Source organism: Struthio camelus, chromosome 2 (assembly GCF_040807025.1).
Source record: "Struthio camelus isolate bStrCam1 chromosome 2, bStrCam1.hap1, whole genome shotgun sequence".
In the NCBI taxonomy this organism is placed as follows: domain Eukaryota; kingdom Metazoa; phylum Chordata; class Aves; order Struthioniformes; family Struthionidae; genus Struthio; species Struthio camelus.
In genome coordinates, this window is record NC_090943.1 from 173,092,049 (window position 1) to 173,105,425 (window position 13,377).

The following is a 13,377-nucleotide window of genomic DNA, read 5'->3' on the forward strand; positions in this document are numbered from 1 at the left end:
CATGGTGCAGCTCATTGCCGAAACCTTTGAGCGCCGGGCCCGGCGCGAGGCCGCGCGAGTCGAGCGGGACCGGCGGGCCCAGTACTGCTGGGGGGCCGGGGCTGCGGGCAGCCCCCCCCCGGAGCCCGGGGACCCCCGCGGCTGCTGCCGGGGCTGCTCGGGGGACGGCTGGCAGCCCAAGGGCTCGGACCGCGGCGCGGCGCGGGGGGCAGCCCAGCCGCGGAGGAGCAGCAGAGCCCGCGGCTGGGACGGACCCGCCTGGCCCTGACGGCAGGGCGGCGCGGGGGACGCGGCCCGGCTCCGCCGCCCTCAATAAAAGTGGCCGCTGGCGGCCGACCCCAATGGCTGCGCGTTGCGGAGGCGGAAGCAGGTCAAGCCCCCGGCCGCTACCCCCCTGCCCCTGCGCCGCCGGCCCCAGCCTGGCGTCTCGCCTGCCCTGCCCTGCCTGAAACATCCCCCCTCCCCTGCAAATGCCCCCGCCCCTCCATGCACAAGCACTTCCCGGGCAGGAGCCCCCCGGCACGGCTGCCCCCCTTCCTCGGCGGGTCACCCAGGGCCGGGTGCCCGTGCGCCCTGGGACACTGGCAGGAACAGAGCTGCTCTGCTCCGTGGGGTCTCGCGAGCCTGCAGCTCCCACAGGAACTGGGGAATTGCGGGGGGGGGCACTGGCCCCAGCGAGGGTGCTGCTGCCCTTCTGCCGCCCCACGCGCTGCAGCGCCAGGGCCGCCTCCGCCGGCGCAGGGACGAGGCGCAGCGCCGGCGGCTGCACCCAAGGCGCCGGCTCAGGAGCCGCCAGCGCACCCCGCACGAGCCCCGGCCCTGCGCCGAGCGGGCCTGTCCCTCCCCACCAAGGACCAGAGGAGCCTGGCGCTTCGTACATTCGCACTTTATTCGGACGCCCTAGGTACAGGCGAGGGCAGCGGGGCCGTGGGCAGAGCACAGCGGCAGGGCGGCATGCAGCAGGGCAGGAGCCCCAGGGACACAAGCCAGGGGGAAAACCCCAGGCCCGCACGGCGCAGCCCCCTGGAGCAACCCAGGTCGCCCCGCGCCCCTCGCTGGCCCGCGAAGCGGGACCGGGCTCGGGCTCCCGGCAGAGCCGTGGCCGCGGCCAGGGGAGCACACTTGCCCGTGGTGCAGAGCCCAGCTGTCCCCGGGGTTCGGCCGTGCCAGCCCCTGCCCCGCGTCCTCGGAGGGCAGCTGGGGGGAAAAGAGAGTCAGAACCGGCACAGGTCAACTAGACGGAGTTTTATTAACAGCAGGAGCTGGAGCCACAGAGCTGGGGCGAGAACAGAGGCTCCCGGTCCCGGGGGGAAGGGGCTGGGCCTGCTGCGCTGCCTAGGCCCGGGAAGGGACGGGGACGGAGCTCCGCTCTCTGCGGGCACCGAGAGGAGGCGGGGGACCCTGCGGGATGCTCTAGCAGCGACCGTGCCCAGCCCTGCCGCGGAGCCCCAGAGCTCAGGGCCCCCCTCCCCAAGCCCGCCCGATGGCCAGGGAGCAGGACGCTGCCCTGAGCCCTACCTGAAGCCGGGGGGGTCGTTCGGGAGCCGGTGGGCTGCCAGCGCTGACCCTGCGCAGCCGTGGGGAGAGCCCGGGGCGAGGGGCAGAGCCTGCGTGGTGGGAGGAAGGACGGAGGGATGAGTGAGCTCCACCACGGGCCGGGTGAGAAAGTGCTTCCAGTCTTCATTCAACGCAAGGAGGGACGGGACATGCCTTATTCACAGCAGGGGAAGAAGCAGAGGGTCTGGAACAGAGCCGCCCCGTGGGGCTGCTGTGGAGGGGGCCGGCAGGGGCAGCACCCAGGGTACAGTGCTCCTTGCAGCAAGACGTTTGCAGACAAGCACTGCCCGTCCTGCGCAATGCCTCCTGGCAAGGGGACAGAGCTGTGCCCCCCTGCCTTGGGGCACCCACCCAGCCCAGCAAGCCCCTGCCAGCGCAGTCTTTCCTGGCAGGAGCCAGGGAGGTGGCTGGGGTCAAAGAAACTAGAACACAAGAACAGACAACAGGATGCAATGAGAACACCAAACAAAACCTGCTACGGGAGGGAGGGGCGAGGGGACCGTGACTGGCGCCGCGAGGGCTGGCGCGGGGCAGGACTACTCGCAGCAGTAGGGACGCTACTCCTTGGCCCTGCCGATGATGGCCAGGATGTAGAGGAAGATGTTGATAATGTCTGTGTAGAGGTTGAGGGCAGCGAAGATGTACTCCTCGGGGCTGAGCGCCAGCTGCTTGTTCCCCAGGATCATCTGTGTGTCCACTGCCAGGAACTGCAAGAGAGGAGGCTGTCAGGCTGCGGTGGGTGCTGCGGGGCTGGCATGGGGCAGAGGGGAAGGCCAAGGACACCCCACGCCCAGCACGGGCGGCAGCAGCCCCACGAGTGGGTCACCACTCACCGCCTGGAGCACACCTACCCTCCCACCACAGCTCAGCTGGGCCCTGGTTCTGCACCACTTTCCCTTAGCCTGAACCCAAGGGGATCTCGCAGACAGCTCAGCCCCCAGAGGAAGCGACAACAGCAGCCTTGATCCCATGCTCGTGGTGTCCCCCTCCAGGAAGCTGCTCCAGGAGGCAGGGCAGGACACAGCCTCCCTCCCTGCCACACAAACACTCACGCAGGTGAAGAGCAGGGCCCCCAGAGACGCATAGATAATGTCCATGATGCGGTTCCGGATGAAGATACAGAGGATGGAGAAGAGGATGAGCACGACGAGGCAGATGATGAGCACGCCTCGGCACGAGGTGAAGTCGTACTTGGTCTGTGCGATAGGGTCAGGGTTAGCAAGTCCACACATGGGTGGGGAGTCCCACAGGGCAGAGGAGAGCTGCCCTCATGTTGTCACCACCCTCCCGTCTGACCCAGGGCACAGGGCTAGTCGCTGCTTGCCAGGCAGCTCCTGGCCACCCTGTTCACAGGGGAGGCGCCGGCACAGCCAGATCTGGGACATCCCTCCCCCAACACAGCCATTTGCTCCCAGGAGCTCCTCTGCAGAACTGCTCTTCCAGGCGCAAACCCAGCAGCGGGAAGACCCTTCCCAGTGCAGCCCCCAGGGAAGCTGCCTTAGGAGTGCCCCGGCCCCACCGGGGAGCCGGGAGAGCCTGTAGGCCCGCCTGCCCCCAGAGCTCACCTGCAGGGAGAAGATGACGACAGTGAAGCAGACGACGACCGTGATGCCCACGGCCATGATGACAGCATCCGTGTCGTAGAAGCTGGCGATCATCCCCACCATGTAGGACAGGCTCACAGTCAGGATGGACTGCGGAGCAGACAGGCATCGGGTTAGTTCGGCTCGCTCAGCTCTACCCGCCCCCACCCCCTTTACGGCCTGGCGCTCCTCCGCGCGTCGTGCTCAGGGCCTGAATCCACTTGGGCCACTTCCTCCCTCAGAGCAGAGCTTGACCTGGTCATGCTGCACCTTCCCCATGGGGAAGGGTTTCAAATGCCCTCCTTGCGGGGCTCTCGGCTCCGTCGTGTGCGGAGAGGGCGCTCCGCTCTCATCGGGTCAGACGCAGTCGTCTCCCCTCCCTTCCCGCCCGGGCACCCTCCGCTTCCCTGCGGGATCTCACGAGCAGACTGCGGGACCTCGGGCTCCCCCGGGGCTCCTGGGGTGTGGGCGCCTGCGCCCTGCCTAGGAAGTGTGAGCAGGGGCAGCACAGGGACAGCACAGCGGTCCTCTGCCTCACGCTGCAAGCCTGCGGCGAGCAAGTCGCAGAGCGAGACAAGCGCAGCTGGAGCTGCCTCAGGGCGGGCTGCGCACGGAGCAGCCGAGCTCCGGGGCCCATTGGCAGCACTTACCAGGGCAACGAGGTTCCAGGGGTGCTTGCGGCGGAAGTCCCCGCAACAGCTGAGCACGATGAGGGAGATGAAGAAGACCGCGTAGGAGACGTAGTACGTCCAGACGTTGCGTTGCACAAAGCCCCTCACGCCTTTCACGAAGGTGAACACAGCCACGAAGGCGAAGGTGACCGTCAGCTGCAGAGTCAGCACCAGGAACACCTGGGGGAAGGGAGGCGACGGGTCAGGACACGAGGGGCAACAACCCCCGCCCTTCGGGGAGCGCCGGGTCCTGCCCCCGGCCGAGGAGACCCTACCTTGCGGATGAAGGCCTGCCGGACGCTCTTGTCATCCCAGTGATTGGTGGGGAAGTCCTGGTTGTCGTAGTAGGAGGGCGGCCCATCCTCGTGGTAGGTGCTGTGCAGGGGGGCTGCGGGGAGCGGAGAGGTGGGTGAGGGGGCGGCAGGCTCTGGCGGGGGCCGGTGCCACCCCCCGAGCGCAGCGCTCTGCCCCCCGGCCTGCCCCGGCCCCTGCTGCCCCCCGCGGCGCCGGCTCACCCACTCGGATGGCCAGGAAGACCGGTCTCCACTGCGCGTGGGGCCTCCCTCCGTCTGGCGGGCGGCAGGGGGAGAGAAGAGACGCCGCTGGGGGGCAGGAGGGGGGCGCGGGGCTGGCGGGGGGCCGGCGAGCAGCGCTGCTGCCCCTGCAGCCTGGCGTGGCCTGGGGCCGCCGCTGCACCCCTGCCGCCACTGCTATGGGGCAGGGAGGTGGGTCGTCCCCACCGCCACCCCCCCGGCACTGCTATGGGGCAGGGAGGTGGGTTGTCCCCCACTGCCGCTCCCCCAACACTGCTATGGGGCAGGGAGGTGGGTCGTCCCCACCGCCACCCCCCCGGCACTGCTATGGGGCAGGGAGATGGGTCGTCCCCACCGCCACCCCCCCGGCACTGCTATGGGGCAGGGAGGTGGGTCGTCCCCACTGCCACCCCCCCGGCACTGCTATGGGGCAGGGAGGTGGGTCGTCCCCACCGCCACCCCCCCGGCACTGCTATGGGGCAGGGAGGTGGGTCGTCCCCACTGCCACCCCCCCGGCACTGCTATGGGGCAGGGAGGTGGGTCGTCCCCCACTGCCACCCCCCCGGCACTGCTATGGGGCAGGGAGGTGGGTCGTCCCCCACTGCCACCCCCCCGGCACTGCTATGGGGCAGGGAGGTGGGTCGTCCCCACTGCCACCCCCCCACAGTGCTGTGGGGTGCCAAGGCCAGTGTCCTCCCCCCCCCCCCCGCCATGGGGCACCAAGGCCGGTGTCCCCACCACCACGGGGTGCTGAAGCCGGTCCCCCCCCCACCCCCCCACCCCGCCGTGGGGCGCCGAGGCCGGTCCCCCCCCACTTACAGTCCTGGTCGCCGGGCACCATGGGCTGCGGCTGGGCGTAGGGCGGCTGGGCGTAGGGGCCCTGGGGGTACGGCCCCGGCGGCGGGTACGGCCCGGGCGGCGGGTACGGCCCGGGCGGCGGGTACGGCCCCGGCCCCTGGGGGAAGCCCGGCTGGCTGTAGGGTGCCGGGGCGAACTGGGGGGGCGGCGGGGGCGGGTAGGCCGCGCCGGGGTAGGGGGCCTGGGCGTAGGCCGGGGGGGCGGGGGGCGGCTGCCCGGCGAAGCCGTCGCCCGTCACCAGGAAGCTCTTCTCGTGCGACATGGTCCCGGCCGCCGGGCTGCGCTGGGCTGCGCTGGGCTGGGCCGCCGCCGCCTGCGGAGGAGGCAGAGGGCACCCTCAGACCCCCGCCGCCCCCACGCAAGATGGCCGCCAGGGCGGCTGGGCCCGTCGCCATGGCAACCAACCCCACCACCACCACCACCATCATGGCTCCCCAGGCCTCGCCGCGGGGGGATCCAGGCCGCGGCGGTGGGGGGGGGGTCCCGGCCGCCGCCGCGGAGGGGATGACGGGAAGCCCGCTCCGGCCGCTCCCGGGCCCTGCCCTGCCTCCAGGCCACGGCCGCCGCCATGCCAGGGCCGCCTCTCGGGGGAGCGGGACCCGCAGCGGCCCGGCGGCGGCAGACGCCCTCCTCCCGCTGCCAGGGGACCCCCGGAGGGGGCCGGGGTGCTGCGGGGGGCTGCGGCCGCCCCCCCCTCAGGGAACGCAGCGCCCAGTAAGCGGCTTTGCCCTAACTCCCCCCCCCCCCCGCCTAATCCCACCCCGTGGCCTATTTACGGCGGCGGAAATCCTAATCCGGCCGCCTCGGGGAGCGCCGAGGCACCGCCGGCGGCGGGACGAAGAGGAGGAGGAGGAGGAAGGTGCGAGGCCGGGCTGGGCCCCGCCACGCGGGCGGCATGGCGAAGGCTGGTCCCCCCCCCCCCCGAGGGCGAGCGGGGCGCCCTGGGAGACGGGCGCTGCAGCCGGCCTGGCCCAGCTAATTATAGCAGCCTTCGTTAGCAGGCGCACGGCTCCCCCTGCGTCAGCGCGTCCCCAGGAGAGCCGGGAGCGCGGAGCGGGGGCCGGCGGAGCGGCGGCCTCCCCGGGCGGCAGCAGCCGTCCCCCCCGCCGGGCCGGGAGGCGGACGATGCCGCGGGGACGCGTCCCGAGGCCGCGGCGCAGGGCCGGGGGCGCCCGGGCGGGCACGGCAGGCCGAGAGCCCCCTCCCCTCCGCGTCTCGCCGCCCCCTCGCCGAGAGGTTTCCCGGGAGAAACGCCGACGCGCCGCCTCCGGCCCCGGCTGCTCAGCCAGCGGGGCCGCCAGCCCCCGGGGCCGGGACACCCGCACCCCTGCGGGGGGGCGCTGCCCCGGCCCCAACCTGGGAGAGGGGCGCGCTGCCGCACCCCCGACCCGCACCCCTGCGGGGGGGCACGCTGCCGTGTCCCCAACTCTGGGAGAGGGGCATGCTGCTGCGTCCCTGCCCTATACCCCTGGAGGGGGCACGCTGCCGTGTCCCCAATTCTGGGAGAGGGGCACACTGCTGCACCCCTGCCCTATACCCCTGGAGGGGGCACGCTGCCGTGTCCCCAATTCTGGGAGAGGGGCACACTGCTGCACCCCTGCCCTATACCCCTGGAGGGGGCACGCTGCCGTGTCCCCAACTCTGGGAGAGGGGCACACTGCTGCACCCCTGCCCTATACCCCTGGAGGGGGCACGCTGCCGTGTCCCCAATTCTGGGAGAGGGGCACACTGCTGCACCCCTGCCCTATACCCCTGGAGGGGGCACGCTGCCGTGTCCCCAACTCTGGGAGAGGGGCACACTGCTGCACCCCTGCCCTATACCCCTGGAGGGGGCACGCTGCCGTGTCCCCAATTCTGGGAGAGGGGCACACTGCTGCACCCCTGCCCTATACCCCTGGAGGGGGCACGCTGCCGCGTCCCCAATTCTGGGAGAGGGGCGCGCTGCTGCGTCCCCACCCTGTACCCCTGGAGGGGGGGCACGCTGCCGTGTCCCCAACTCTGGGAGAGGGGCACACTGCTGCGTCCCCATCCTGTACCCCTGGAGTGGGCACGCTGCCGTGTCCCCAACTCTGGGAGAGGGGCGCGCTGCTGCGTCTCCACCCTGCAGCCCTGGAGGGGGGCACGTTGTTGCATCCCCACCCCGGGAGGGGGCCACGCTGCCGCACCCCTGCCCCGCAGCCGGCAGGGCTCGGGGACGGGCCGCAGGGCGGGCAGACCGGGGTGCATGCGGCGACAGCGCCTGCCCAGCCTCCCCCGGAGCAGTCGTTACACCCGACAGCATCCCACCGCAGCAACACCAGGCTGCAGCCAGCCCGGCCGGAGGGACAGATCCTGCCTCCCTGGCACGCCGGCCGGGGATCCTGCTGCCGCCCCCAGCCCCGGCGGCCAGCGCGCGCTCTCCCCTCCCGGGCGCTGCAGCGAGCTGCATTGCCGCGCAGACGGACGCTCCTTCTGCGGCGCTGGCGGCTGCGCGAGCCGGCGGGACGGGGAGCCCGCCGGCTCGGAGGGCGGCCTGGCAGCGCTCCCACGCAGCCGGCCGGCCCCAGGACCCCCCCGGCCCTGCACCCCGCTCGCCTGCGCCAGCTGCTCGGGCACCGCACGGACTGCACCGCGCTCCCCCCGCTTCGCCAGCGGCGCTGCACCCTGCCCGGCACGCGGCGCTCCGGGCGCAGGACGCCCGGGGCCGCGGGGGAATTGCACAACGCAGCGCGTGCTCAGCAACACGTGCGAGCAGCGGCGCGGGGCGCGGGGCGAGCTCTGCCCCGAACGCCGCCGGGGAGCCGCGATGGCCCCCGGGAGGCCGCTGCTGCAGAAGGCCTGGAGCAGGAGGGACGCTGCCGCGGGAGGCTGCCCCGCTCGCCCCCGGCGCTGCGCCCCAGCACCCCCAACACACCCTGCCCGGTGCATTACCCCTTCCCCTGCTACACCTGGCCTGCTGCATTACCCCTTCACCCGGTACACCCGGCCTGCTCCATTACCCCCCAACACACCGCCTGGTGCATTACCCCTTCCCCCAGTACACCTGGCCTGCTGCATTACCCCTTCACCCGGTACACCCGGCCTGCTGCATTACCCCCCAACACACCCTGCCCGGTGCATTACCCCTTCCCCCAGTACACCTGGCCTGCTGCATTACCCCTTCACCCGGTACACCTGGCCTGCTGCATTACCCCTTCACCCGGTACACCCAGCCTGCTGCATTACCCCCCAACACACCCTGCCCGGTGCATTACCCCTTCCCCTGCTACACCTGGCCTGCTGCATTACCCCTTCACCCGGTACACCCGGCCTGCTCCATTACCCCCCAACACACCGCCTGGTGCATTACCCCTTCCCCCAGTACACCTGGCCTGCTGCATTACCCCTTCACCCGGTACACCCGGCCTGCTGCATTACCCCCCAACACACCCTGCCCGGTGCATTACCCCTTCCCCCAGTACACCTGGCCTGCTGCATTACCCCTTCACCCGGTACACCTGGCCTGCTGCATTACCCCTTCACCCGGTACACCCGGCCTGCTGCATTACCCCCCAACACACCCTGCCCGGTGCATTACCCCTTCCCCCAGTACACCCGGCCTGCTGCGTTACCCCTTCCCCCAGTACACCTGGCCTGCTGCATTACCCCTTCCCCCGGTACACCCGGCCTGCTCCATTACCCCCCAACACACCGTCTGGCGCATTACCCCTTCACCCAGTACACCCGGCCTGCTGCATTACCCCCCAACACACCCTGCCCAGTGCATTACCCCTTCCCCCAGTACACCCGGCCTGCTGCGTTACCCCTTCACCCAGTACACCTGGCCTGCTGCATTACCCCCCAAACACCCTGCCCAGTGCATTACCCCTTCCCCTGGTACACCTAGTCTGCTGCATTACCCTCTAATACACCCTGTCCGGTGCATTACCCCTTCACCCAGTACACCCGGCCTGCTGCATTACCCCTCAATACACCCTGTCCGGTGCATTACCCCTTCACCCAGTACACCCGGCCTGCTGCATTACCCATTCCCCTAGTATACCCTGTCCCGGTGCATTACCCCTTTCCCTGGTACACCCAGCCTGCCGCATTACCCCTTCCCCCGGTACACCTGGCCTGCTGCATTACCCCCCAACACACCCTGCCCGGTGCATTACCCCTTCCCCCGGTACACCGGGCCTGCTGCGTAACCCCCCCCCCCAGGAACGCCCTCTCTAATGCAACACTCCCCCGCGGTACACCCAGGCCCGCTGCATTGCCCCCCCCCCCCCCGGCAGGCCCGGTGCATTACCCTTCCCGGTAGGCCTGGCCCGCTGCATTGCCCCCCCCCGGTAGGCCCGCTCCGGTGCATTGCACCCCCCCCTCCGGCAGACCCGGCCCACTGCATTACCCCCCCGCCCCGCTAGGCCCGGCCCGCTGCATCGCGCCCCCCCCCGGGAGGCCCGGCCCGCTGCATTCCCCCCCCCCGGGAGGCCCGGCCCGCTGCATTCCCCCCCCCCGGGAGGCCCGGCCCGCTGCATTACCCCCCCGGGAGGCCCGGCCCGCTGCATTCCCCCCCCCCGGGAGGCCCGGCCCGCTGCATTCCCCCCCCCCGGGAGGCCCGGCCCGCTGCATTGCCCCCCCCGCCCCCGGAGGCCCGGTCCCGGCTGGGTGCACACCCCCCTCCTAGACCCCCCTGCTCGGTGCCTGCCCCCGGTACAGCCCCCCCCCCCCGCGGAGCCGCCCCGCGCTCACCGGGCCGCGCACGCAGCGCTCCGCTCCGCTCCGGGGCTGCCGCGGCGGGGGCGGGGCCTGTTGGGGGCGGGGCCCGGCGGGGAGGAGCTTCGCGGGGGCGGGGCCTGGCGGGCGGGGCGGGGCCCGGCTCGAAGCGCGCCCCCGCGTGGCGGCAGGGCGGCCTCGCAGCGCCGCGCCGCGTGCAGCGCGGGGCCCCCGGAGCGGGGACCCCCCTGCATCCCCCCCCGGGAACAACGGACCCCCGTGCATCCCCTCCCGGGAACAACGGACCCCTGTGCATCCCCCCCGGGATCTACGGACCCCCGTGCATCCCCCACCCGGGAACAACGGACCCCCGTGCATCCCCCCCCGGGAACAACGGACCCCTGTGCATCCCCCACCCGGGAACAACGGACCCCCGTGCATCCCCTCCGGGAACAACGGACCCCCCTGCATCCCCTCCCGGGAACAACGGACCCCTGTGCATCCCCCCCGGGATCTACGGACCCCCCTGCATGCCACCCCCGGGAACAACGGACCTGGGTGCCCACTTTGCTGGACTTCTTACTCAGGGGGATGCACTGATCTTGAGCCTGGAGGAGGTGATGCTTGAATATGAACCCGCTTCCTTGGACCCCTCTTCCTTCTAGGGCCCAACCCCATGAGATTCCCCTAAGTAGGTCCCTGAAGAGGCCAATGTTGGCTCTCCTGAAGTCCAGGGTTGCGATCCTACTCATTGCCCTGCTCCCTCCTCGTAGGATCCTGAACTCCACCATCTCATGGTCGCTGCAGCCAAGGCTGCCCCCAACCTTCACATCTCCAACTAGACCTTCTTTTTTTGTTAGTACAAGGTCTAGCATTTCACCTCTCCTCGTTGGCGTCTCCACCACCTGAGTCAAGAAGTTATCATCCATGCTCTGCAGGAACCTCCCGGACTGTTTGTGCCTAGCTGTGCTGTCTTGCCAACAGATGTCAGGGTGGTTAAAGTCTCCCAGGAGAACCAGGGCCTGTGATCGTGAGGCTACTTCCAGCTGTCGGTAGAAGGCCTCATCGACGACTTCCTCCTGATCAGGTGGCCTGTAGTAAACCCCCACCTCCGTGTCACCCATGTTAGCCTGCCCCTTGATCCTGACCCATCAGCTCTGAACATGCTGAACATGCAGAGGGGCGATGGGCAGGCAGGCGGCTCAGGAGGGGCGCGCGAGCATCCTCCGCAGCCGTCGCCCGTCTCCAGTGTCCCGCTGTCTCCCCGGCTGCGTGCACCCGCTGGACGCATCCTGACTCCAGCGGCCTTTTACTGACTACCCGGGGGGGTCAGGACCCCAGCCCCATAGCACACTGGGGGGGTCAGGACTCCCAGTCCCCCTAGCACACCGGGGGGTCACAGAATCACAGAATCACAGAAGGGTTGAGGTTGGAAGGGACCTCTGGAGATCATCTCGTCCAACCTCCCTGCTCAAGCAGGGTCACCTAGAGCATATTGCCCAGGATCACATCCAGACGGCTTTTGAATATCTCCAGCGAAGGAGACTCCACTACCTCTCTGGGCAACCTGTTCCAATGCTCTGTCACCCTCACAGTGAAGAAGTTTTTCCTCAGGTTCAGATGGAACTTCCTGTGGTTCAGTTTCTGCCCATTGCCTCTTGTCCTGTTGCTGGGCACCACGGAGAAGAGGCTGGCCTCATCCTCTTGACGCTCCCCCTTCAGATACTTGTACACGTTGATGCGCTCGCCTCTCAATCTTCTCTTCTCCAGGCTGAACAGGCCCAGCTCTTGCAGTCTTTCTTCATAGGAGAGGTGCTCCAGCCCTCTAATCATCTTGGTAGCCCTCCGCTGGACTCTCTCCAGGAGTGCCATGTCTCTCTTGTCCTGGGGAGCCCAGAACTGGACACAGTACTCCAGGTGAGGCCTCCCCAGGGCTGAGGAGAGGGGCAGGATCACCTCCCTCCACCTGCTGGCAACACTCTGCCTAATGCACCCCAGGAGACCATTGGCCTTCTTGGCCACAAGGGCACACTGCTGGCTCATTGTTTAACTTGTTGTCCACCAGCACTTCCAGGTCCTTCTCCACAGAGCTACTTTCCAGGAGGTCAGCCCCCATGGTGCATGGGATTATTCCTGCCTAGGTGCAGGACCCTGCACTTGCCTCTGGTGAACTTCATGAGGTTCCTCTCCGCCCACCTCTCCAGCCTGTCCAGGTCCCTCTGAATGGCAGCACAGTCTTCTGGTGTGTCAGCCACTCCCCCCAGTTTAGTATCATCAGCAAACTTGCTGAGGGTGCACTCTGTCCCTTCCTCCAGGTCACTGATGAATACATTGAACAAGACTGGAGCCAGGACTGACCCCTGGGGGACACCACTAGCCACAGGCCTCCAACTTGACTCTGCGCCATTCACCACAACCCTCTGAGCTCGGCCATCCAGCCAGTTCTCAAGCCACCTCACTGTCCACTCGTCTAGCCCACACTTCCTGAGCTTACCTAGGAGGCTGTGATGGGAGACAGTGTCCAAAGCCTTGCTGAAGTCCAGGGAGACAACATCCACTGCTCTGCCCTCATCTACCCAGCCAGTCATTCCGTCATAGAAGGCTATCAGATTGGTCAAGCATGATTTCCCTTTGGTGAATCCATGCTGACTACTCCTGATCACCTTCTTGCCCTCCAGATGCTTAGTCATGACCTTCAGGAGGAGCTGTTCCATCACCTTTCCAGGGATGGAGGTGAGGCTGACAGGCCTGTAGTTTCCTGGCTCCTCCTTCTTGCCCTTTTTGAAGACTGGCGTGACATTGGCTTTCTTCCAGTCCTCAGGCACCTCTCCTGATCTCCAGGGCCTTGCCAAGATGATGGAGAGTGGCCTAGCGATAACATCCGCCAGCTCCCTCAGCCCTCGTGGGTGCATCCCATCAGGGCCCATGGATTTATGGATGTCAAGTTTGGACAAAAGATCTCTAACCTGATCCTCCTCCACCAAGGGAGAGTCTTCCTTTCTCCAGCCTTCCTCTCTTGCCTCCAAGGTCTGGAATTCCTCAGGACTGGCCTTAGCAGTGAAGACGGAAGCAAAGGCAGCATTCAATAACTCTGCCTTCTCTGTATCCTTCCTTACCAGGGCACCCGCCCCATTCAGCAGCGGGCCCACGTTTTCCCTAGTCTTCCTTTTGCTATTGATGTATTTGAAGCAGCCCTTCTTGTTGTCCTTGACATCCCTTGCCACATTTAATTCCAACTGGGCCTTGGCCTTCCTTGTCGCATCCCTGCACACTTATCAGGACCCCCCCCGCCCGCCGTGGGGCCGCCCCCCGCCCCGGGGCAGCGCCGTCCGCCCCTCCGCTCCGCACCCCGCCCCGTCGGGCCCGGCCCCACGGCCCGGCCCGGCCCCTTCCCTCCCGCCCCACGGCCCGGCCCGCCCCACGGCCCGGCCCGGCCCCTTCCCTCCCGCCCCACGGCCCGGCCCGCCCCCGTCCCGTCCCGTCCCGTTTCGGTTTCGT

The 13,377-nt window shown here is 68.9% G+C and overlaps 1 protein-coding gene across 1 annotated transcript; it reads right to left on the reverse strand.

Moving 5' to 3' along the window:
* Positions 1 to 1,230: 1,230 nt before the first annotated feature.
* Positions 1,231 to 9,962, reverse strand: GRINA (glutamate ionotropic receptor NMDA type subunit associated protein 1). The gene is made up of 7 exons (XM_068933637.1): positions 9,916 to 9,962; positions 5,164 to 5,515; positions 4,087 to 4,199; positions 3,791 to 3,991; positions 3,123 to 3,251; positions 2,610 to 2,753; positions 1,231 to 2,264 (listed from the first exon to the last, which is right to left on the reverse strand). Exons 2-7 carry the CDS (start codon positions 5,462 to 5,464, stop codon positions 2,115 to 2,117), a joined length of 1,038 nt encoding a protein of 345 aa, XP_068789738.1. The 5' UTR covers positions 5,465 to 5,515; positions 9,916 to 9,962; the 3' UTR covers positions 1,231 to 2,114.
* Between the last annotated feature and the right edge of the window lie 3,415 nt (positions 9,963 to 13,377).

Excerpts from the sequence above, each read along its gene's own strand:
- GRINA (XM_068933637.1), bottom strand. The coding sequence starts at position 5,464 with ATGTCGCACGAGAAGAGCTTCCTGGTGACGGGCGACGGCTTCGCCGGG. Across the intron at positions 4,200-5,163 it reads GGTGCCCGGCGACCAGGACT|CCCCCCTGCACAGCACCTAC; the intron begins GTAAGTGGGGGG and ends CGCTCCCCGCAG. Across the intron at positions 2,754-3,122 it reads TCGTCATCTTCTCCCTGCAG|ACCAAGTACGACTTCACCTC; the intron begins GTGAGCTCTGGG and ends CCTATCGCACAG.